The sequence below is a fragment of the Physeter macrocephalus genome, chromosome 6 (genome assembly GCF_002837175.3).
Source record: "Physeter macrocephalus isolate SW-GA chromosome 6, ASM283717v5, whole genome shotgun sequence".
NCBI lineage: Eukaryota > Metazoa > Chordata > Mammalia > Artiodactyla > Physeteridae > Physeter > Physeter macrocephalus.
This window is the reverse complement of record NC_041219.1, coordinates 52,424,010-52,446,064: the sequence shown is the minus strand read 5'-3', so window position 1 is coordinate 52,446,064 and position 22,055 is coordinate 52,424,010. Positions and strand designations below refer to the sequence as shown.

The following is a 22,055-nucleotide window of genomic DNA, read 5'->3' as shown; positions in this document are numbered from 1 at the left end:
GCCGCTCCATGGGCCGCGCCGCCGCGCCCGGCCCGCTCCCGCCAGCGCACGAGCCGCGCCCGCTCAGGGCTCCGGGGCCGCGGGGCTGCGCTCCCGGGCGCGCCGGGCTCGCTCCATGCCACGGCCGCTCCGCGCGCCCCGCCTCCTCCGCGGCCCGGCTCCTCCCTCTGCGGGCGGCGGGCCGGGCTCCCTCCTCTCCCCCCTGCGGCCCGGTCGCCGCGGCCCCGACGCGGGAGAGGCCGAGGGGCCGAGGGGGACTACGGTGCCCAGAGGGGAAGGTGGGGGAGGGGTCGGTCCGACGGAGGGTCGCCGGGAAGGGGGAGGCGGGACCGGCCGGGTGGGAGCTGGGGAGGGGACTGAAGGCTTCGGACAGCGATGGTTCGCCTCGCCGCCAGGAGGGGCTCCACCAGCGGGTCCGCGCCCGCACCCTCCGGCTCGGGCCTCGGCCTCTGCACACCCTGACCGCTGCGTGTGCTGGGCGCCAGAATCCCCCTCCCGACCCGGGTCTTCTCCTCCTGGACATCTGCCTCGGATGTTCACGCCCTCTCCAGGCTGACCGCCTTGCCCGGACCACTCCCCCGATCTGGGCACCGAGCCTGAGGCCTCGGCCCTACGCCTCTGCCCTGCTCAACGGCCTGCACCGGCTCCCTGGCACCTAGGCCGACCAGGTCCACGTTCTCCGCCAACAGCCAGGCTCTCTGGGACGAGGATTAGCTACACTTCAGGAACAAGGCTGCGCACCTTCTCTCCCCCCCCCACCCCACCCCCGGCCGCTCACAAGGCTGTTCCCAGCACCTCAACTATCCTAATATTACTGCTCCTCCGGCCAGCTGTGAAGTTACTGTCTCTCAGCTCCGGATGCACCTTTCTCTGTCCGGCTCTGTGGCGGTCGTGGGGACCCTGCGACTACATTTCATGCCAGGCTTTGCCAACAGGGGGCGCCAGGGGGAAACTGCCACCTCGGCCACCTACCTCTACCCGCCACCCCCCAACAGCAGCTCCAACTCAGACGTCTACCCTCTCTCCTTCCACCAAAGGTGATCTCTCCCCCTGAGGCCCTCTCCCTCCAGGGTGCACCAAACTTCCTCAGCCCCCTCCCGGCCACTCACTGGGGGACTCCCTTACCTGGATCGCAACCCCCCCCAGCTGCTGCTTCGCCCTTAGCCCCCCAGCACATCTGGCACCCTAGGCACCTCCTAAATGTTTGCTGGAAAAAAAGTTATAATAATTCTGCTCTCCCCACATAGCAGGTCTTAGCTTGCGTTTGCTAAAAGAATGACCGAATAGATGAAAACCGTGCATGAAAGCAGGCCTTCCACACAGCTCCAACTCAGAGGCAGCCCACCTGCAAAACCGAAACATCCCAAAGTTGGTTCTTTTAGCCACTGGGCCACGCAAAAGTTTGCGGGGAGAACTGAGGTGATTTGGGGCAGGACAGGTAGCCTTGCAGTCTGGGTAGGAACACGCAGAGGCAGAGAAGACATCACAGGTCGAGGCTGTTATGAGCGGGGACGACAGCAGAGGAAGAAATGGCTTTTCTAAGCTCCTGCTGCACCCCAAGCCCTCTGCTGAACGCTCAGGCTTAGGAAGTTCGGGAATCAGGTCTACCTGGGGGCAAGTTAAGCTGCTTCCCAGCTCTGTGACTTTGGCCAAGTCATTTACCCCACCTGAGAGTTAGGACCCTCGTCTGTAAAATACAGCACAGCCTCATACACGGTCAAGGGTAAGTGATATGATACACACTACGCTGCTCAGCCCAGCTGTCACTGTGAAAACAAAGTGCTATTTACATAACTCTTTCAATCAACATGTCTCCCGAGCGCCTTCTATGTGACTGGCTCTGGAGCAACTGTGGGAAATGAGAAAGACAGCTCCTGCCCTCGGGGTGCAGGGAGGAGAGAGGCCTTAATCAGCAGCAGCAGGCCGCTGCTGTGGGCCAGGGGGTCCCAGTAAGGAGCCTTCACTGCCCAGGCTCCAGAAGGCTTCCCAGAGGAAATCTTTTGGGTAGGATTAGCCTACCTTACCGATGAGAAACCCAGGCACAGAGTGGTTGGCTAATCTGCACGAGGCCACACGGGCGGCAGATGCGAGGACTGCGCTGGAGCCCGTCCATCTGTCTGCAGAGCCAGTATCTACGTTCCACTCCCCACTGCTCAGCTCACTGGGGCTCCAGCCCACAGGGTCTGGTGGGGCTCCCACCCAGGCTCTTTGCTCTAAGTTCTAGGAGTGCCAAGTCCCTCAGACGTCCTTGGTTCTCAGGGTCCCAGCACTCACGGTGAGGGATAAAGAGAAGAACCATGGCGTCCTGTGGTTATACAGGGCCAGAGGGGTTGGGGAAACACCAAGAGGGAGTCTTGGGATGAAGACTCCCCCCCTTGGGGACAGGGCTAGGGTCCGCCTACAGATTCTGAGCCCTCATGGAGAGGAAGCTCCGGTCCCTAACCTCTTGCCACACGTCACCCAGCCCTGCCTCAGCCCAGCCCTCATCCTCCTCCCTGGCACTGCAGGAACCTTTCTAAACCACAGGTCTGACCAGACCCTCTCCCCACAATATTCTCCCTCAGCTGCCCACTGCCCTCGGGACAAGTCCAGCTCCAACCAGAGATCAGCATGGGGGAGGCTGCCCCAGGCCACAGGACCTCACCTTCTTCCCTTTCCCATCCAAAGCCTCAGCTCACCACTGCAGAGGTGCCAGGCACCAGCAGGCCTCTCCCTGCCCCCCTAACGCTGGCTCCTCCTGGCTCAGGTCCCGGCCCCACGTACCTGATCTTACTCTGGCCGCCCCTGCCTGCTGCAGGGCCACTGCCGTCACTCTGCTGGTCACCGTCCCGGTCCCGGTCTTTCTCTTCCTGCAGCCGCTGGAGCAGCAGCTGGTGGGGGAGGCTTCGCAGCGAAGGTCCAGGAGAAGCTGCTGGCTGCACCTCGCCCTTCAGGTTGATGTCACTGGCTGAGCGCTGCAGGGGCCGAGGAGAGGCAAGGCCGCTAGGGCCGGCCAGCCGCCGCCGCTTCGCATAGCTGGGGGTTTCCCTGAATGGTACTGGGGGGGGAGGGGGGACAGGTGAGACTCTGGGCAGCCAGAAAGGGTGACCAACTTGTCCTGGTTTGCCTGGTATTTCCAGAGTTTAAAAGTAGAATCCTATGTCCCAGGAACTGCCTCAGTCCCAGGCAAACCAGGACAGCTGGTCACCCCATGACGGAAACTATGATGCGGGGCGGGTCACATACCAAACTGCCTCTACCTCTACCTTCAGGGGGTAAAAGCCTGCCCTTCCTGTCAGCCCAATGAGGTCTTGGAACTGCCTACTTCACAGGCTTCCAGAGAGACAAAACCGGCCACATGTGACAAATCTCACCAGACTACCACTGTATAGAACTGTTTGCAGTTGACCATAACCAGAGAAATGGTAAAAGATGTTCTAGACCAGGGGTTGGCAAACATCTGTAATGAATCAGATAGTAACCATTTCAGGCTTTGCAAGCCATACAGTCTCTGTTGCAAGGACTCAGCACGGCCACTGCGGCATGAAAACAGCCTCAAATGATGTATAAGCAGATGGGTGTGGCTGAGTTCCAATAAAACTTTATTTAAATAGCAGATGGTGATTTTAAAAACATGATCCAACTATGTGCTATTTACAAAAGAATCACTTTAGAGCCAAAGACACAAGTAGGCTTAAAATAAAAGGATAAAGGAAGATATTTCATGTAAATAGTAACCAAAAGAGAGCTAAGTAGCTACATTAATATCAGACAAAATAGACTTAAAGATAAAAAGTGTTACAAGAGACAGAGGACATTATATATTGATAAAAGTGTCAATTCGTCAAATAGATTAACAATTATTAATACATATGCACCAAACAACAAAGCATCAAAATATATGAAACAAACATTGATATATTTGGAGAAATAGACAGTTCTACAATAATATTTAAGACTTTAACACCCCACCTTCAATAATGGATAGAACATCTAGCGAGAAGATCAATAAGAACATAGAAGACTTGAACCTATTAGACCTAACAGATACATATATATATATATATATATATAGGACACTCCACAGAACAAGAGCAGAATACACATTATTCTCAAGTGCACATGGAACATTCTCCGGGATAGATCATTAATGAGGTCACCAAAAAAGTGTCAATAAATTTCAAAAGACTGAAATCATACAAAGTATCTTCTGCAATGACAATGGAATGAAGCTAGAAATTAAGAACAGGAAAAAAAAACTGGAAAATTCCCAAATATGTGAAAAAGTAAACAACACTCTTAATCAGTGTGTCAAAACAGAAATCATAAGGAAAACTGAAAACACTTTGAGAAAATAAAAACAAAAATACAACATACCAAAACTTATGGGATGCAGTAAAAGCAGTACTAAAAGGGAAATTTATAGCTGTAAGCACCTACATTAAAAAGGGATACAGGTCTTGGGGGCTTCCCTGGTGGCGCAGTGGTTGCGCGTCCGCCTGCCGATGCAGGGGAATCGGGTTCGCGCCCCGGTCTGGGAGGATCCCACATGCCGCGGAGCGGCTGGGTCTGTGAGCCATGGCCGCTGAGCCTGCGCGTCCGGAGCCTGTGCCCCGCAACGGGAGAGGTCACAACAGAGGGAGGCCCGCGTACCGCAAAAAAAAAAAAAAAAAAAAAAAAAAGGGATACAGGTCTCAAATCAATAACCTATTTAAGGAACTAGAAAAAGAGAAGCAAACCAAACCCAAAGCTAGCAGAGGAAGGAAATAATAAAGCTTACATGAGATAAACAAAATAGAGAATAGAAATACAGAGAGAATCAATGACACCAAAAGTTGTTTCTTTGAAAATATCAACAAAATTGACAAACCTTTAGCTAGACTGACTAAGAAAAAAAAGAGAAGGGGGACACAAATAACTGAAATCAGAAATGAAAACTGGGGTATGACTACCAACCTTATACAAGTAAAAAGAAATATAAGAGAATACAATGAATAATTGTATGTCAGCAAATTAGATAAACTAGATGGACAAATCCTAGAAAAACATAAATTACCGAAACTGACTCAAGAAGAAATAGAAAATCTAAACAGACCCATAAAAAGCAAGAAGATTGGATCAGTAATCACAAATCTCCCAACAAAGAAAAATCCAGCATGAAATGGCATCGCTAATGAATTCCACCAAACATTTAAAAGAATTAGCAAAATCCTTCTCAAATTCTTCCCAAAAAATGGAAAAGGTAGGAACACTTCCTAACTTATTCTACGAGCAATTTTTAAATGAGCGAAGGGACTTCCCTGGTGGTCCAGTGGGTAAGACTCCGCGCTCCCAATGCAGGGGGCCCAGGTTCCATCCCTGGTCAGGGAACTAGGTCCCACACGCATGCCGCAACTAAGAAGCCCGCATGCCACACCTAAAAGATCCCGCATGCCGCAACTAAGACCCGGCAAAGCCGAAATAGATAGATAGATAGATAGATAAATAAATATTTTTTTAAATAAATAAAAATGAGCAGGACTTCCCTGGTGGCGCGGCGGTTGCGCGTCCGCCTGCCGATGCAGGGGAGCCGGGTTCGCGCCCCGGTCTGGGAGGATCCCGCGTGCCGCGGAGCGGCTGGGCCCGTGGGCCATGGCCGCTGGGCCTGCGCGTCCGGAGCCTGTCCTCCGCAACGGGAGAGGCCACAGCAGAGGGAGGCCCGCATACCACAAAAAAAAATAAATAAATAAAATTAAAAAAAATAAAAATGAGCAAAGAACCTGACATTTCTCCAAAAAAGATGTACAAACAGCCAATAAGCACATGAAAAGATGCATCAATAGCCATTAGGGAAAGGCAAATCAAAACCACAATGAGATACCACTTCACTTGGACTAGAATGGCTATAATAAAAAAAACTTTTTTAATAAAAAAAATTCTTTTAAAGATAATAACAAGTGTTGGTGAGGATCTGAAGAATTTGGAACCCTCATACATCGCTGGTGGGAATGTAAAATGGTGAAAAACAATTTGGTAGTTCCTCAAAAAATTAAATATAGAATTATCATATGACCCAGCAATTCCACTCCTAAGTGTACACCCAAAATAATTGAAAACAGGTATTCAAGCAAATACATTTCACACATCTTCCGTAGCAGCAATATTCACAATAGCCAAAGGGCGGAAACAACCCAAGTGTCCATCAAAGGATGAATGGATAAACAGAATGTCACATATACAAACAATGGACTATTATTCAGCCATAAAAAGGAATGAAGTAGTGATACATCCTACAATATGGACAAAGCTTGAAAACAAGGAAGCCAAATACTAAGGGTCATTCCACTTAAATGAAATATCCAGAATAGGTAAATCTATACCGACAGAAAGTATGTTAATAGTTGACAGGGGTTGAAGGAGAGGGGAATGTGGAATAGTTGCTTAATACATATGTTGTTTCCATTTGGGAGGATGAAAATGTTTGGGAATTCAATAGAGTTGGTTGTGAATGTACTAAATACCACTGAATTATTCAATTTAAAATAGTTAATTTTATGTTATACGAATCTGATTTTAACTGAATTTAAATCCTCAATTTTAAAGCCTCGATTAAAAAACAACAACAGACGGTGGGCTGGATTTGGCCTGGGGGCATTGTTTGCCAAGCCCTATTCTAGACTCCTGTTATGCAAAGTGTGGGCCTCTGGACCTCACCTCCAGCTTTTAGAAATGCAGAATCTCAGGCTCCACCCAGACCCTCTGAGTCAGAATCTACATTTAACTAGATCCCTGGGTGACTCAAAGGTACATTGCAAAGTGAGAAGCACTTCCCTAGGGCACTCTGGAAAAGCACTCTGGGATAGCAAGTCAGTGAGAAGTGTACTTGAAAGTGTACACACGAGAGAGGGTGGGAGAGCCTGTGGACCCAGAGGTAGCCCAAGGCAACAGGTGAGGGAGCAGAGGGGGCTGCTCCCAGGTAGGATCCCTGCTTCCAGCTGGTCAGTCTAGAGGGGGAAGGTGAGGCCGCCAAGAGGCTTCCAGGTGACCTGTCCCGGGAAGGGTGACAGGTCTCAGCCTACCAGATCCCTCCAGGTGGGCTTCGTGCCTGAGGAAAAGGAAGGATGACTGGGCAAAGCCTCCCCGCTGTTCCTCCTCTGTGTGCAGGTCCCAGCCGGGTCCCCAAGCTGGGGTGGCACATGACAACTGACTCACGGAGGGCGTGTGTGCAGAGGGGGTGGCGTAACCAGGCTGGATCCCTGGATGCTCAGGACTGAAGGCAGGCTTTGCCATTAACCCTTCTGTGCCTCAGTTTCCTCCTCTGCAGAAATGGACTAACAACGACGACTCATTGGGGGGTTGTTAAAACAGTGAATTAAAAGAACAGGGTTTATCCTAAATACTCATGAACATCTGGCTGTGTCTTCTGAGTGTATGTGCGACACCTGAGCAGGTAAGGGGACATGGCCAGCAGAGCGGATGCCCTCAGTGGGACTAACTGATGTGGACCTCTCAGCTCAGCGACAAATGCCTAACCCCAGCCGGGTGAGCTCGCTCTGGATCAGGCAGACAGAAAGCTGAGATGATGGTGACCCCAGGAGCCCTAGCATGTCTGTCCAAAGAAGAGGGGCAGCTGAGGCCTGCCTGACTCTCAGCCTGGACCGTGGCCTGGCCCCCACCCTCAAGGCCACCTGCCAGAGTCCAGACCCACGGAATAGAATCCCACATGAGGTCAGAGGGGGAAGGGGTTGCAAATAACCATATTTTACTGAAAGGAACTGAGGCACAGAGGTCCCAAGCAGCTTTCCCAAGGTGACATCACAAACAGAAGACGGAACCCACACCCGCAAACCAGGCTTCTCCCAGGCTAACAACCACCTCCAAACACGCAACGGCCCCAACCAGACCCTAACCGGAGCCCTTGCTCTGTCTCTCACCCTTAATTCAAACCTCAAACTTCATCACAGTTCTCTCCCAAGCAGAACCTGGGCCCCAAGCCTACACCACTTCGTTAGCTCAGTTATGTGCTCTACACACACCTACTGATCCTGCAGCCTACCCACTCTCACGGTCCGCTGACCCTGCTTGGGGAACAAGGGGCTCCTAACCAAGCCTCACTGTGGGGAGGACTGTTCGGGGGAGACTCTCTACAGGAAGACTTCTTAAACATGAACTTGGCCTTAGTCTTTTTTGTTTGTTTGTTTTTGTTTTTGTTTTTGCGGTACGCGGGCCTCTCACTGCTGTGGCCTCTCCCGTTGCGGAGCACAGGCTCCGGACGCCCAGCGGCCACGGCTCACGGGCCCAGCCGCTCCGCGGCACGTGGCATCTTCCCGGACCGGGGCACGAACCCGCGTCCCCTGCATCGGCAGGCGGACTCCCAACCACTGCGCCACCTGGGAAGCCCCAAACTTGGCCTTGGTCTTAACCCCTGCCTGACCATAACCTCACATTACAACGAACAAAGACTCAAAACCTGAGACCAGCTCTAGCCCTCTGCTGTCCACTGTCGCTTTAAATTTTATAAAAATGGGGATATCACAGTCCCAGCTGAAAGGGGAGCCTGGGAGTCTGTGTTCCGAAGAGAGCCGTGGGCAGAAAAGCCTGGTCCACCAAGGACAGAGAGAGCTGAGCAGGAGGTCCCTCTGCGGCTGGGGGCTGGGGGGGCGGCCTCTGGCCAGAAAGTATTCTTTCCAGGAAGAGAGGCCCACCCCCCAGCCACCCCCACACAGGGACGGGCGGCAGGCTTTGGAGGACTGACGTGGGAGTGGGCGCCCCCCGGCCCAGGCCCCACGTGAGCCCTCCTGCCCTGCGGTTCAGACTACAGGGCCGCCCCTGGTTCTCCTTCCGGGGCACGTACGGGGCGCCCCCGAAGCACTGGCTGCCGAAGGCTCAGAGCCCCTTGCCCCGAGACCGCTGCCACCCTTTGCCACGTGCATCCCCAGCACCGTGTTTTGATTTCTTTACGCGTGCCCACACGTGGCGAGGCTTGCTATGGGCCGCCTGAGCTGCTTTATGTGCCAGGATGAAGTGAAACACTGAGGGTCCACTGCTACACGTCCCCAGCTGGCCCTTCACACGACCTAACAGGAAAACAAACCTTGACCCTAACTTCAACCCTGCTTTCAACCTAAGCTGATATCTAAACCCAGCACTTGGCGCCAACCCACAGCCCTAACCGTTATAACCATACCCTTGACCCTGACCTGACTCTCACCCCAATCCACAGCCCTCACCTAACCATGACCTTGACCCTGACCCTCTGTCCACCCTACACAGGCCCTTCCCTCAGCACATTCCCCATACCTGCAGGGGCCACTAATGGACCACTCCCAGTTGTACTGGGAGAACTGGAGGAAAAGGCTCAGGGTATGGGGGCTTCCTTGTAACATCCCCACGGACCCCTGCACTGCTGGGCCCTGACGACCCCCACAAATCCACATTCAGCGGGGACCTGGGTGGGCAGAACTCACCAACATCCGAATCTTTGTGAGTCTTGATGACCTCCGCAAGCTCAAAGTTCCCTGCTACGATGGCCACCTGCGGGAGGGGAGGAGGAGGGGCACTCAGGGGCACCAGACTCGCCGCCCCTCGGCCCCAGCGGCTCCTTCGCGGACTCCTGTGTGGGGTCTTCCTCAGCTGGGGGCCCCAGCTTCGGACCCTGTCCCCTGCCTAAACTCACCACCCCAGTCTGCATGGGACTGAGGGGTCTCCTGGGACACGAGACTCTCGGAGCTGAAGCCGGGACACGCTGGCCACTCTGCCTGTTCTCTTAATGGCCCCTCCACACACCATCTTCTCTGTCTCAGCCATGGCCCACCCACCACTACCTTACTCCTGTCACCCTCTCTCCTCCGTGCCCTCACCCCTGCCTCTCATCATCCAGAAAGCCCTCCACTGCTGCCTCTGTGCCCGACTGGACAATCAGTGGCCAGACCTGCTCTTCCCACGTCTCCTACGAAGGCCCTTGCTCCCACTGAGAGAGGACTCCCAGCTCCCTCCGTGTCCAAAGCCCCCATGACGTGGTCCCCGACTCCCCCACAAACTCCAGGCCACACAGAGACCCAGCCATCTGGTCCTCCTGGTGCTAAGAACCAAACCTGGCCAGAGAAAAGGCCCAGAAACATGACCTGAGTTCAGTCAGGCTCTGGGACCACCCCTCTCGCCCCTGGTTTGGCCTCTGCACCCCACCTGTCTCTGGTAGGTCAGGCCCACAACTGTTCTCCCTTGGCCCCAGAGCCCTCTAACCCTCTTCTCTCCTCCCTGGAAAGGGGACCAAGGGAACCACCCTCAACGAACACCCCCACCACGAGCTGGGCACTGCACTGGCTCACCCCCTTCCTCCGCCCCACCCTGGGGCGATCCTGGGGTCAGAGCTCCCTTATGACTCTAGAGGGGAAAAAAGCAAGGTCTAGAGAGACCAAGCCACATACAAACAGACCAACACGCCCTGGGGCAGCCTCATGCTCCCGTAGACACTGGTGTACCTGGAAGGCTGTCTGGCTGTTATAATTGCGGACATCCTTATTGGCTCCACGGAAAAGCAGGACGCGGGCACAGCTCTCCTGTGGGAGGGTCGGAGTAGGGGTTGCAACTGGGCGACAGCACATGCGTACACGGGAGTGCAGGGCACACGTACCCACGCCTACGTGTTCAGCGCACACATTTGTAGCACAGGGACAAGCGGGTCAGGTGTACACGTGCAGGTCCCACCTGGCCCAGAGGGCCCAGATGCACACAATTCACACCTGGTTGTGCAGCACACACACGTGTGACACGTGTGTGCAGGGAACTGATACACACACGTAGGCCTACAAGGCCACAGCTCACTGCAGGACGCGGAGCACGCGCTTGTGGCACGACACACAGGGTCAGACGTGCACACGCAGGTAGTCACTGTACAGCATCACCTGTGTGTACACACACGTGTGCACAGGCGCAGGCACACCTGGTTGTAGAGGGCGCAGATGTGCAGGGCCGTGTTCCCCGAGGCGTTCTGAGCCCCCATGTTGGCTCCGTAGAACAGCAGGTGTTCCAGGTGCTGCACGTGCCCGAAGCGGCAGGCCTGGGGGAGGAGAGAGGTGCCGCTGGGCCCCCGGACAGAGCCCAAGCCCCAACCCCAGAGACAGAGCCGGGGACACCCCCGCCTTCACGCTCCCCGCCCACCTGGTGGACCTCCTGCCAGCCGTTCTCGTCGGGGGTCCCCAGCTGAGCATGGTCGTGCAGGAGCAGCTCACAGCAGAGGGCGTCTCCCCCACCCAGGGCGCTGTGGTACAAGGGCGTCAGGCCGCGGCTGTCCTTGTAGTCGGGGGAAGCGCCCAGGTCCAGCAGGGTCTGAGAGCGAGAACCTCGGTGTTCATGCCAGGCCAGCCTCCTCCCGCTACTGGGCCGCGTGCCCTCCAGGCCAGGGCTGTGCCCGCACTGACCGTCAAGGCCGCCGCATTCCGCTGGCGCGTGGCACAGTGCACAGCGGTGAGCCCGTCGCGGGTGCGGAAGTCCAGGTGAGCGCCGCCGTTCCTCAGCACCTTCAGCAGGTCCGTGGCATCGCCCAGCTGGGCCGCAAGGCTCAGAGGACACTCTGGGTTCAAGGGATAGGTGAAGGTTACAGTCCTGGCCATTCCAAGGCCATGCCCCTTCCTGCTCTGCTTCTCACCTCCGGAGTCAGGATCGTGGAAATTGGGGTCCAGCCCCTTGTCCAGCAGGCGTGCCACCTTTTCCGTGTTGTGCAGCTGGACGTATTCCATAAACTTCTTCAGGTTCGCCTGGAACACCCAGCCATCCTGATCAGCCCGCACCATGGCCACCATCTTCTGACCATCACCCACCTTCTACCCTCAGATTACCTGTGGGGCATCTACCACCCCACCCCGCCCCCAGTCTGACCTATCAGCCTACGTCGTGACCTTGTCACTCCTCTCGTGTCACCCTAAGCCCTGCACTCCCGCTGTGGCCCCCATCCCAGCTCAGCTGGACCCACGCGCTGCTCCAAGTCCTTCCCTTCATCCCAAACCCAACACAGCTGTCAGCCTGAGCCCAGCCAGCCCCTCGACAAGGCGAGGCTGCCCTCACTCACGCCCCGAGTGAGTTCCCTTCCCCAGCCTCAGCCCCTGCCCTGGCTTCTCTCCCTAGCCCTGGTGCCCCACCCTGTCCAGCCTGGAAGAGCCCGAGGCCACATGGGCAGGAGCCAGCCCAGGGCAGCCCACATCCCCATGACTCCCAAGGTAGCCTGTTCCTTATCCAGCCCATCTGCTTCACAAGCTCACCCCACGGCAGACTCCCAACTCTGGGGCCCTCCCCCATCACCAGGTGTCCCCTCCTGTCACGTGACCTTGACTGCCTTTCATTCATACCCCCAGTCGTGCGCTAATTTACTCAGCAAAGCCTCACTGAGCTCCTGCTGGTGCTACAATGCCCCGTGCACAAGGCAAGGTGCCCTGGCCAGAGGCCCCAGGCCCTCTAGAAACAAAGTGCATCAGAAATAAGACAGGGTGCCATAGGGACAGTTCCACAGGAGGCAGCATCCTCCAGGGGGGTCAGGCAATGAGACAGGAGGAATGATGCTCATGGCTGAGAGGACAGACCTCAGCTGTAGCCGGCAGGGAGGGAGGGGGGGCGGTGTGATGGTGGGGGGCCAGCTGGAGCCCAGGCAGGCAGAAACACGGGGCTGTGGTAAGGAGTTGAAACTCATCCTCAAAACGAGTGGGACTCAGTGAAGGTCAGGAGTCACTGGTGTCCTGTGGGTCACTGGGGACAGTTTTGGAGGAGAGGCAACTACAGGAGGAACCCAGGGTGACAGGTCACACCGGGGCCAGTGAGGGAGTCTCTGCCCAGCCACAGAGTCATGGCTACTGACCACCACATGCCCCGGGGTAGCAGAGAAATCGGGCACGGAGGCTCCAGGATCACAGCGCGGTCACTGGGCCACAGGGGTGAATGTTCAGATCCCTCTCTGAAGGGACACAGGCTCCAGAGACTGTTAATGAAGTGTCCAGCAAGCAAATGTCCACTGGCCCAGGGGAGCCTGGGCTGGGAGCTCAGGGAGTCTGCCTGTGGGAAGGGCCGCGGCACGCACCCTGCCCCTCCTACATTCAGAGAAGACAGGGAGGTGCCCCCCAAAGAGCACTTGGGGTCGGACCCTCCTAGCAACAGTATCGAGGAGCAAAGACCCCACAAGTATGCCTAGGGACAGGGCCCCAGAGTCAGACAGATCTGGGTTCAGCCCCAGCATCACTGGATGCAGAGCTGTAAGTCAGTCACTTAACTTCCCTGGGACTCAGGATCTTCATCTGTGAAATGGGATAATAATAGTCCCTCACAGAAGAAAATTAATGAGATGCCTAAAGTGCCCAGCATTGGATGACCACTAAGCGCTGGGCTCCCCGTTCTCCCCACCCCTACCCAGCTCCCCGCAACAACCACATCTGGTGCCTGCTCACTTCTCCCCCACAAAAACACTGTGCCCTATCGCACTCCACCCCTTAGCCAGGGGCCCACCAGAGGGGTCAGCCAGAGTCTGACCTGACTAGAACCCATCACCAGACCGACCACCCCAAAGCCACGGTGCCCCGAGTCTGCACCCAGCCCTCTATCCGTCCCCAACACCCACTCTGGGCCCCTGACGACAAGAGAAAGCAGACTGAGCCAAGGCTGGCAGGACTGACTGGTCAGCCCCAACCAAGATCGGGTGGGGGCGCTCTGGGAACGGGGAGGGCCTCAAGAAGGGAATTTTTAAACAACATTTTTGACACCACAAAACCCAGTTAAGGCTGGGGTAGGTGAACACTGGTCACGAGGGGGGCGGTCGGAGGGGCTGTAGAAGGTGACCTTGGAGTCCACTCCCTGTGGCTGCCTCCTTACCTTTGTGTGAAGCTTTGCAAACTGCTTATCATCAATGAGGTTCTGGGCATAAACTCGCCGCTTGTATCGAAACTGCTCAGGTAAAGACAAGGCAGAAAAAGGCATCCACCTGGGCTGAGTGAGTGAAAGGATGCACAGAACCGAGTCCTGCCCACTCCTGTGCAGCTAGGGGCCCGCACTGCTCGCCGCCCCCATCACAAAACCCCTGCCTGCCAGCCACACAAAGCCATGCACACTACCGTGGACACCACCAACACAGAGGTCAGGCGTGACGTATGCCCAGCTGTCCGCCTGCAGTGCCCTTTCTGTCTCATTCCCATCCCCGGATTCCGTGGAAACCTCGGTCCTCTTCCAAGACCAGGTTCCAGGCTGACCTTCCGAGACATCCGGTCTCTGGGAAGAACTGGCCCTGCTTGCCTGGGCCACCACGGAGGCCAAGCCGGCTCTGAGCTCAGCCACCGTAATTCTTGCTTCAGTGCTCATCGCACTTACCACCCCCACCTCCAAACCGTGGGTCTGGGTCTCCTTGCTCACAGGGCGCTCAACAGCCTTTACACCTCGGACGGGTGAGCAAACGAGGAAGCTTAGGTCGCCCTTCGGACAACTTCACGGGCGGGGAGGGGGAGACGCTGACACCGACGTGCACACAGACCACGGCTGGCTTACTCCACACAGCGCTCCGGGCACTCACGCCTGCTCACACCCCATCGCACGTGCCGCTGACCGCACGCACGGCACGCGGCTCACACCTCACGCACCAGACACACAACCCAACCCCCACGCCCGCCGCTCCCACACTAACTCCCCGCGTCCGTGCCCCTCGCGGCCGCGCCCTCCGCTGCTCCCGTCCCGGAGCTCGGAGCTCTCAGCCCGCCCCCGGCCGCGCCCCCGGCCGCGCTCACCTCCAGGTAGGGCAGGGGCGTGTCCAGGTTGGGCGGGTATTCCTGCAGGAGCCGCTCCTCGTCCAGGAACTTGCCCGCGCGGCCCCGGGAGGGCGGCTGAAAGAGCCCGTAGTTGAGCGCGTCCTGGAGGCTGTGGTTGAGGGCGCAGAGCACGCGCTGCTTGGCTGCCCACACCGGCGCGGCCGGGTCCAGGCGCAGGCACTTCTGCGGCGGAGCGGGAGCGTGAGCGCGGATCGGCCCCGCGCGGCGCCGAGCCCCGAGTCCCCGGGCCCCGCGCGCCCAGGCCGCGGACCCCGAGCCTCCGCGCCCCGCCGGCTAGGCCTCGCCCCGGGGGCGGTGCTTCCCCGGGCCCCGCCCCCGCCCTGGAGGTGGGGAGGGTCCCGGCGGAGGTGGTGGGGGAGGGGTGAGCAGCCGCGGGCCTCGGGTCTCCCGCGCCGGGCTCCGAGCGCGCGGGTGGGGGCCCTGGGAGAGGAGGGCGGGGGTGCCGCCGGGATCCGGGCGGCGAGGCTCACCGTCTGCTGAAGGTCCGGGATGCCGACGCGCACGATCACGGCGCTGGCCCCGGGGCCGTCCATCCCCGCGCCCGGGCCGTGGCCGCTCGCGGCCGGGAGCTGGGCGCCCCGGGGCTCCTCGCGGCGCCCCGGCCCCCCCTGCCCCCCCACCGGAGCCCCGTCGGCCGCGCTGCGCGGGAGGGGGCCGGGGGGGGCCGGGGCCGGCACGGGGGACAGCGGCGCCGAGGGCTCCGCAGGGGCGGCGGCGGCGGCGGCGGCGGCGGCGCGGCTCAGCTGCATCGGCCCCGGCTCCGCTCGGCGCCTGCCTTCCCCGGGGGCGGGGGCGGCGGGGGGAGGGGGCCTGAGCGGCGAGGGAAGCGGGGGTGGCAAGGGGGCTGCGCCGGAGGCGGGGGCCGGGAGGGCTCAGAGCCAGCCGAGGGCGAGGGGGACTTTGCGGGGTCCCGGGGTGAGGGGTGAGGGGTGGGGTTGGTGCGAAGGGCGAGGGCCGCGCGGCAAGGCGGGGGCCTAGGGGCTGCGCCGGGGGTGTGGGGAGTCCTAGGCCTCAGTGTGGGGAGAGTGGCTGAGCAGCAAGGGCCGCGCCGCCGTTCGGCTGCGGAAGAGCATCTGTGGCCCACGGGGGAAGATGCGGCGAGGAGGGGGTCTTGGACCTGGCGTGGGGGCCGCCTTGGCCACAGGGACCAGAGGCAGGGCAGGAAGGGGAGAGAAAAACAGGAAAATTAATTTCCGGGGGTGGCAGCTTCTCTACCACCCTACCGACCTCCCCTCCCCACCCCACTCAAGCCCCGGAGGAGACGACAGGGACCAATACTGCCCCAGTCCTGGGGTGGGACGGTGGGGACCTCGGAGCCCTGGAGGGGCCGGGGCTTCTCCCACAGCCAGAACCAATTAACCTCACAACTTAACCCTTAGGACCACGCGGAACAGTGTGCCGCGCGGCTCCCGGCTCCCCCACCCCTGGCCGAGGCCGGGGAGTTCACTCCGGACTCTGAGGCCCGCCTCTTCTGCCCCCCTCCTCAGGTCCCCTGGTCCGCCTAGCTCCAACGCCTGTCACGCCCTCCCAGTCACCTTAGCGACGACAAGATGGGGGCGCGACCTGAGAGGAAGGGCTTAGGGGAGGGGGCGCCACTAGCCTCCACCTGCAACCGGGAAGTGAATTTTAGTTTCACGCGTTGTCGTGGCAACGCGGGAGGGGGTGATGAGTAGGCGGAGGAGAGGGGAGCGCAGTAAAGAAACTAGCTCAGGCGCCACCGCCCCACTGGAGCTGGCCAGGTCCCCCCCAGCACTCATCAGCCTCACAGAACTACCCCAGTGCTGGGAAACACTGTGCCCCCGAGGTCCCTAAAAGCCAAGAGCGGCCCCTTAACGTCGAACTAGCCCTGATTTCCTGAGAAACAGCTTCTGACTCCCACAGAACTCCCCCAACATGCCTGACTCCTCCCCAGAAACAGGCCCTGAGTCCCGCAGCCGCTCACCCTCGCACAAGACACCCTGGCCAACCTTCACAGAACACCCCAGCATGAGGACACCTTCCGGTCCCTGGCAGAAGACAGCCCAGCCTCACCTACCTTCTCCAAGAGCAGCCCTGGGTCCCCTGAGCCTCCCGGGAATAAACTTGAATGAACCCCCCCCGCTACACACAGATTTGCTTAAAAAGGAAAATTAACCATAAAAATTGCTCTATTTGAGCATCTTTTATAAAGCAACACTTTGAAATACACACACACACACACACACACACACACACACACACACACAGAAAGCCTCCCTACCCCTCCCCATGACAACCTGGAAGCAGCCTTACCCCATACGGACCAGCGCTTGACACCCCCTCCAAGAACAGCCTCCTCCCCACAGAGCCCCGCAATACCCAGCCCTCCCCCCCAGAACAGCCTCTGGTCAACCCAGAGCGCGGCCCCCTTCCCCAGGACCAGCCCTGACCCCTGAGGGAAACCAGGCTCTCTCCCTGCCCAGCCGGCCCCCGCTCAGGAAAAATCTCTGCCTCCCAGGATTTCACTGACCCCGCAGAGCTGAGTCTCCAGCGCTGTCTGTGGTCTGGGACCGCTTTCTTCCCGAGCCTGGGCGGACCCTGCCTGCCTAGAAATGTGGCCCCAGGATGTCCAGGCTCTGCCCAAGGCCACTGGCCTGGCCTGAGTGGGGGAGCTGAGGGTCCCCAGGGGCTGGAGCAGGATGGGAGGGGTAGGGGAAGGGGGGAGCAGGAAGGGGCTGTCGGAAGCCCACTTATCTGCAGGAAGCACCTTGGGAAGCACGTGGCCCAGCCCTGGAGAGAGGAAACTAGTGCTTCCCGGCCCCCTCCTGTCTCCACTGTCTTCCTGCCCCTGTTCACCCCTCCCTGAGTCACCCAGAGCTGCGCCCCCCCCCCACCCCGTGTCCCTTATCCCTCCCACTGTGGCAGCTGCAAGGCCGGGCCGTGCTCACCAGAGTCGCCGATTCGTGATGGGACTGAAGGAGGAGGCTCACAACCAGCCGCAGAGCAGCCCCAGGCTTCTGTGCTCTCCCTGCACACCTACCCTTGACCTGGATAGCCAGGCGCCCACCTGGCCACCCAGCCTGGACCTCACGGAGGCCCCCCTCGGCCTCCCCAGCAACCCACTGTCCTCAGTGAGTCCAGCGCCACGAATGCCGAGCTTTCAGGAGAAAACCTCACAACCTTGCTGATGACCACATTCCTGGTCTCCAGGCTCAGACGGGCCTGCACTGCCAGGGCTGTTTCCACAGAGCACCTGGTGCAAAGGATGGGTACATAATGAACGAATGCCAAACCGGCACCACTCCTCTGGACCCACCACCGCCCTGGCAAACGGCAAAAATTCCAATGCCCAGGAGCACCTTACCCACACAGTGTCCTCCTGCCCCTGGAACATGGTGGGTTTACAGAGGAGGAAGCCCAGGGACAAGCCCAGGGACAAGCTATTTTGTTGAGAATAAAAGACCCCCAGGCTCCTCACCACCTCCCAGCCTCACCGCTCTGCTCTCCTGTCTCTGTCCTTGAAGGTGAGGATTCCCCAGACTCCGTGGCCCCTCTGCATCTCCACTCCTTCCATCAGGGCTAAGATTCCAGAATGACCCACGGTTCTCCCGTGCCCACTTCCTCGCACCACACACGTTCAGACGCCCAGGGCCTGTGGGAGCTCATGTGGGCAAAGCGTCCAGAACAGTGCCTGGCACAGGGTCAAACCCATCTGTGGGTGAACCCCTGCACACGTGGGCCGTCTGACACCCTTGGTGCCCCACGCCCTCAAAGTCTTAAGCCCCCCCCCGTCGTGGGTGGTCCACCCCCAACTCCTGGCCCTTCCTGGTGAGGCCGTTTTTGTCCCCCTCCCTCACCATGCCATCCCTCCCTCCTTTTCCATTCCTGGCGCCACTTCCTCACCCAAACCCTAACCCTTTCCTCCCTCTCACCCCTCGGCCTACAGTGGCCTGGCCCCACAATCCGCCTCTTGCTGAAAACCCCACAGGCCTGCTTTCTCTCCTATCTCCCCTCACCCCCTGGTTTCCTTGACAACTGGGGGTGTGGGGCAGATGAGTGTCCTGCTGTCAGGCGCTCCCCTGGCCGCCCTTGGCCTTCTCTCCCCGTCTATACTCTTCCTCTGCCCTCCACTCTGATCTTTCCTCCGCAGCACCCTAGTGTCTACCTGCCCTGTAATTCACTTACTTGTTGCTCACTGTTTAGAATCTGTCTTTCCCCCCAGAATGTAGGCTCCCTGTGGAGAGGGAGCTTTGCCTGGTTGGTTCACTGCTGTGTCCAACGCCCTGGTGCTCAGTCGATGCTCAGCGTGTATTTGCTGAACCTTCTTCTACAGACTGTTCACGGCCAACTTTCTTCAGAGCAGACCCTCTCCAACCTCCAGAGCAGATTGTAGGGGCAGAATACCTGAGTGTTCAGCTGACTGTCCGGATCTGGTGTAATTTTGGGGGTAGGGTTTTGGGGCTTGGTTGGTTGGTTTGTTGCTGTTGTTTTGCTTCTAGTTATTTAACATCTATCAGTATATTTAGATTCTGTTTCATCCTGAGTCTGATTTGTTAAGCTTTATCTCTCTAGGAATACAAATCTATTTCTAAAGAATCAACTTTTCATTCTGTTAATCATCTCTATTTCTATTTTGTTTATTTCTTTCTACTGTTTTGGTGGTTGTTAAGATTCTTTTTCTTATTTCTTCAGCTGGGTCCTCGACTCAATTTTTAGTCTTTCTCTTCTCTGACAATGAGTATTTAAGGTTATAAATTTCCAAGTGTGACTTTGGTTATGTCCAGTAAGTCTCGATAAGTAGTGTTTTTAATTTCATCTTGTTGATTTTCTAATATCAATTATATTGTTTGCTTTAGGAATTGCTGAAAAATATGCTTACTTAAATTTCCAGATGTATACTAGGTTTTCTTTGGCGGGAGGACTAACCCTTAGCTACTGATTTCTTTTTTTATTGCGCTGTGGTCAGAAGGTGATCTGCGTAATGCAGATAGATATATATATATATATCTCCATTATATCAAGCTTGTTAATTGTATTATTCAAATATCCTATGTCCTTTCTAATGTTCCGCTTGCTTGATTTATAAGTTACTAAAAGAAGTGGGATAAAATCCCACTTTAGCAGTCTCACCATGAAATTTTGCCCATTTGGGATTTATATGTCTTTCCAGACTTTGTTTTTAATGCTAACAGGTTTAGGATTATTATAGCTTCCTGATAAATTATTCCTTCTATTATTATATGGTACCCTTCTTTATCCCTATGCTTTTTGCCTTGATTTTATTTTTTTTCAATAATTAGCCTAGGCACAGCACTTTTCTGTGAGTATTGACCTCGTATGTCTTTTCCCCTCATTTTCCTTTTATCCTTTCTACATCTTACATTCCTAGGTGTGCTTGTGGTAAATAGTATGTGTGGCCAGATTTTTATGAAAACCAGTCTTACAATTTTCAACTTTTGATGGTGTTTTATTGTGATTATTGATTACTGATATGTTTTCATTGATTTTTACCATCTTATTTTGTGTTGTCGGTTGGTTTTTTTGTTTTTGTTTCTCCTCTGTGCTGCTTTTTTCTCCCTTTGGGCCCTCCGTTTGATTGATCACATTCTTTATTCCTTTTTCCCTCAACTCCCATTGTTTTGGAAGTCCAGCGTTCTCTTTCTTTCATTTTCATAAACACACTTAAATTTTCAGCATGTGGGATTAACAAAGCCTGAAGTTAATTACTGTCTCCACCCGCCTCCTGAGCTAGTGGGAGTTTAAGATGCTTTAGCTGCTGGTCTTTGTCCACATCGTCATCGTCCTCTCTCCAGCGGGTCTTGAGGCTGCTTCAGGAGTCACATGTCAACCCGCTCTTTACTCACTTTCCTTCTGGCTTGAATTTTCTTCATCCTGAAAATAGGGACAAATTTCAGTCTTTGAAACGTCTTATTTTACCCTCATTTTGAGTGATAATTTAGCCACTGTAGAATTCTAAAGTGACAAATTATTTTTTCCTCGGTACTTGGAAGATTTTTCTCTCTGTATGCTGTATTCTGAGTAATTTTCCCAATTCTGACTTCCATCTCACTGATTCTGTTTGGTTTTAATCTGCTGTTAATCCCATCCATAGGGTTGTTGTTGGTTTTTTCCCCATAGAATTTTAAATTTCAATGACCATAGGTTTTATTTCTGTAAGCCCTGTTTTGTGCATTATCAAATCTACTTGCTCTTTCTTTATATTGGCTTTTTCTTTTTTATTTAATGCAATTTTTATTTAATGCAATTTTTAGATTTCTTTTGTCTTTAATTATTTTAAAAACATTTATTTTAAAATTCTAGTCAGTAGTTCCCTTATGTGAAATTTTTGGTGGTCTGATCCTGTTTGCGGTGTCCACCGACTCACTGTAGGGGGACTGTAGGTTCTTTCTGTGACAGTTTTGTGACTTGGGGTTACGAACTCAGCTGGGCCTGTATTTATGCAGAAATCCTGGGCAGCCTAGACGTGTCCCTCAGAGGAGTACGACTAGCCCAGGACTTGTTTTATGTTAATTTCTTGGCTTGGTGGTCCTGGAGACTACAAAGAGTAATACAGTTTAGACGCGAAAATTGTTGGGGACGGCGGTGGTTACAACTTCATAGGGAGACTTCTCCACAGCGAAGTCACCACAAAGCTTTATGAAAATTGCTTAAATAAAAGAGAAATATATAATAAGAATTATGAAAATAGATTACTCACCAGGTTTTCGAGCACTACGTGTCATCCTAAGTGTATGACACGTATTAACTCGTTCAGTCATCACAGAATCACTAAGCAAGCCCATTATTGTCCTCGTGTAACAGATGAGGAAACAAAGCAAACTAGAAGTCACTTAACTTGTCCAGAATCACATGTGGCTCATCAGTGGAGAAACCAGGATTTGAAACACATCAGTGGGCATGTGACCCAAGCAGGACCAATGAGAATCCTGCCCTGGAGTCTTACTCTTGTAACGAAGGGAAGAAACCCTTTTTCTGCTCTTGGGATTCACAGGAGAGATGTAGCTCGGCAACTGCTAGTGACCGAGATTCCATCCTTGGGAAGAAAGCAACCCTGCAAGGAATATATAGATACAGGAGACGAGGACGGTTCTGAAGGAGCTTGAGCCCCCAGACTTAGTCCCTGAAATCTGCTTTTCTTGCCTTTGGTTTCAAGAGCCAAGGGTCCCTAGAAGGGGCTTTCCCTTCTAGGTTGAAAATCCATGGAAAAGAGAGGCTGAAGGGCTGGCCCTAGGGCAAGGGCCTCGACTGGAATCCCAGCTCAGCCACGAGATACCCCAGTGGCCTGAGAAAGCCTCCTGGCTTCCCTATATCCCCCTGTGAGCT

General features: G+C 55.6%; 1 protein-coding gene across 1 annotated transcript in view; it reads right to left on the bottom strand.

Moving 5' to 3' along the window:
* SHANK3 (SH3 and multiple ankyrin repeat domains 3) overlaps positions 1–17,326 on the bottom strand; it is a 58,559-nt gene extending 41,233 nt beyond the window's left edge. Inside the window, exons 1-11 of the mRNA XM_055085377.1 lie at positions 17,242–17,326; positions 15,224–15,886; positions 14,712–14,915; positions 13,810–13,881; positions 11,606–11,714; positions 11,379–11,530; positions 11,119–11,286; positions 10,901–11,017; positions 10,440–10,517; positions 9,426–9,492; positions 2,764–3,037 (exon numbers count right to left, since the gene is read on the bottom strand). Coding sequence (XP_054941352.1) covers positions 2,764–3,037; positions 9,426–9,492; positions 10,440–10,517; positions 10,901–11,017; positions 11,119–11,286; positions 11,379–11,530; positions 11,606–11,714; positions 13,810–13,881; positions 14,712–14,915; positions 15,224–15,502 — 1,520 coding nt within the window. The 5' untranslated portion in view covers positions 15,503–15,886; positions 17,242–17,326. The remainder of the gene's footprint in view (positions 1–2,763; positions 3,038–9,425; positions 9,493–10,439; positions 10,518–10,900; positions 11,018–11,118; positions 11,287–11,378; positions 11,531–11,605; positions 11,715–13,809; positions 13,882–14,711; positions 14,916–15,223; positions 15,887–17,241) is intronic.
* Positions 17,327–22,055: the final 4,729 nt, after the last annotated feature.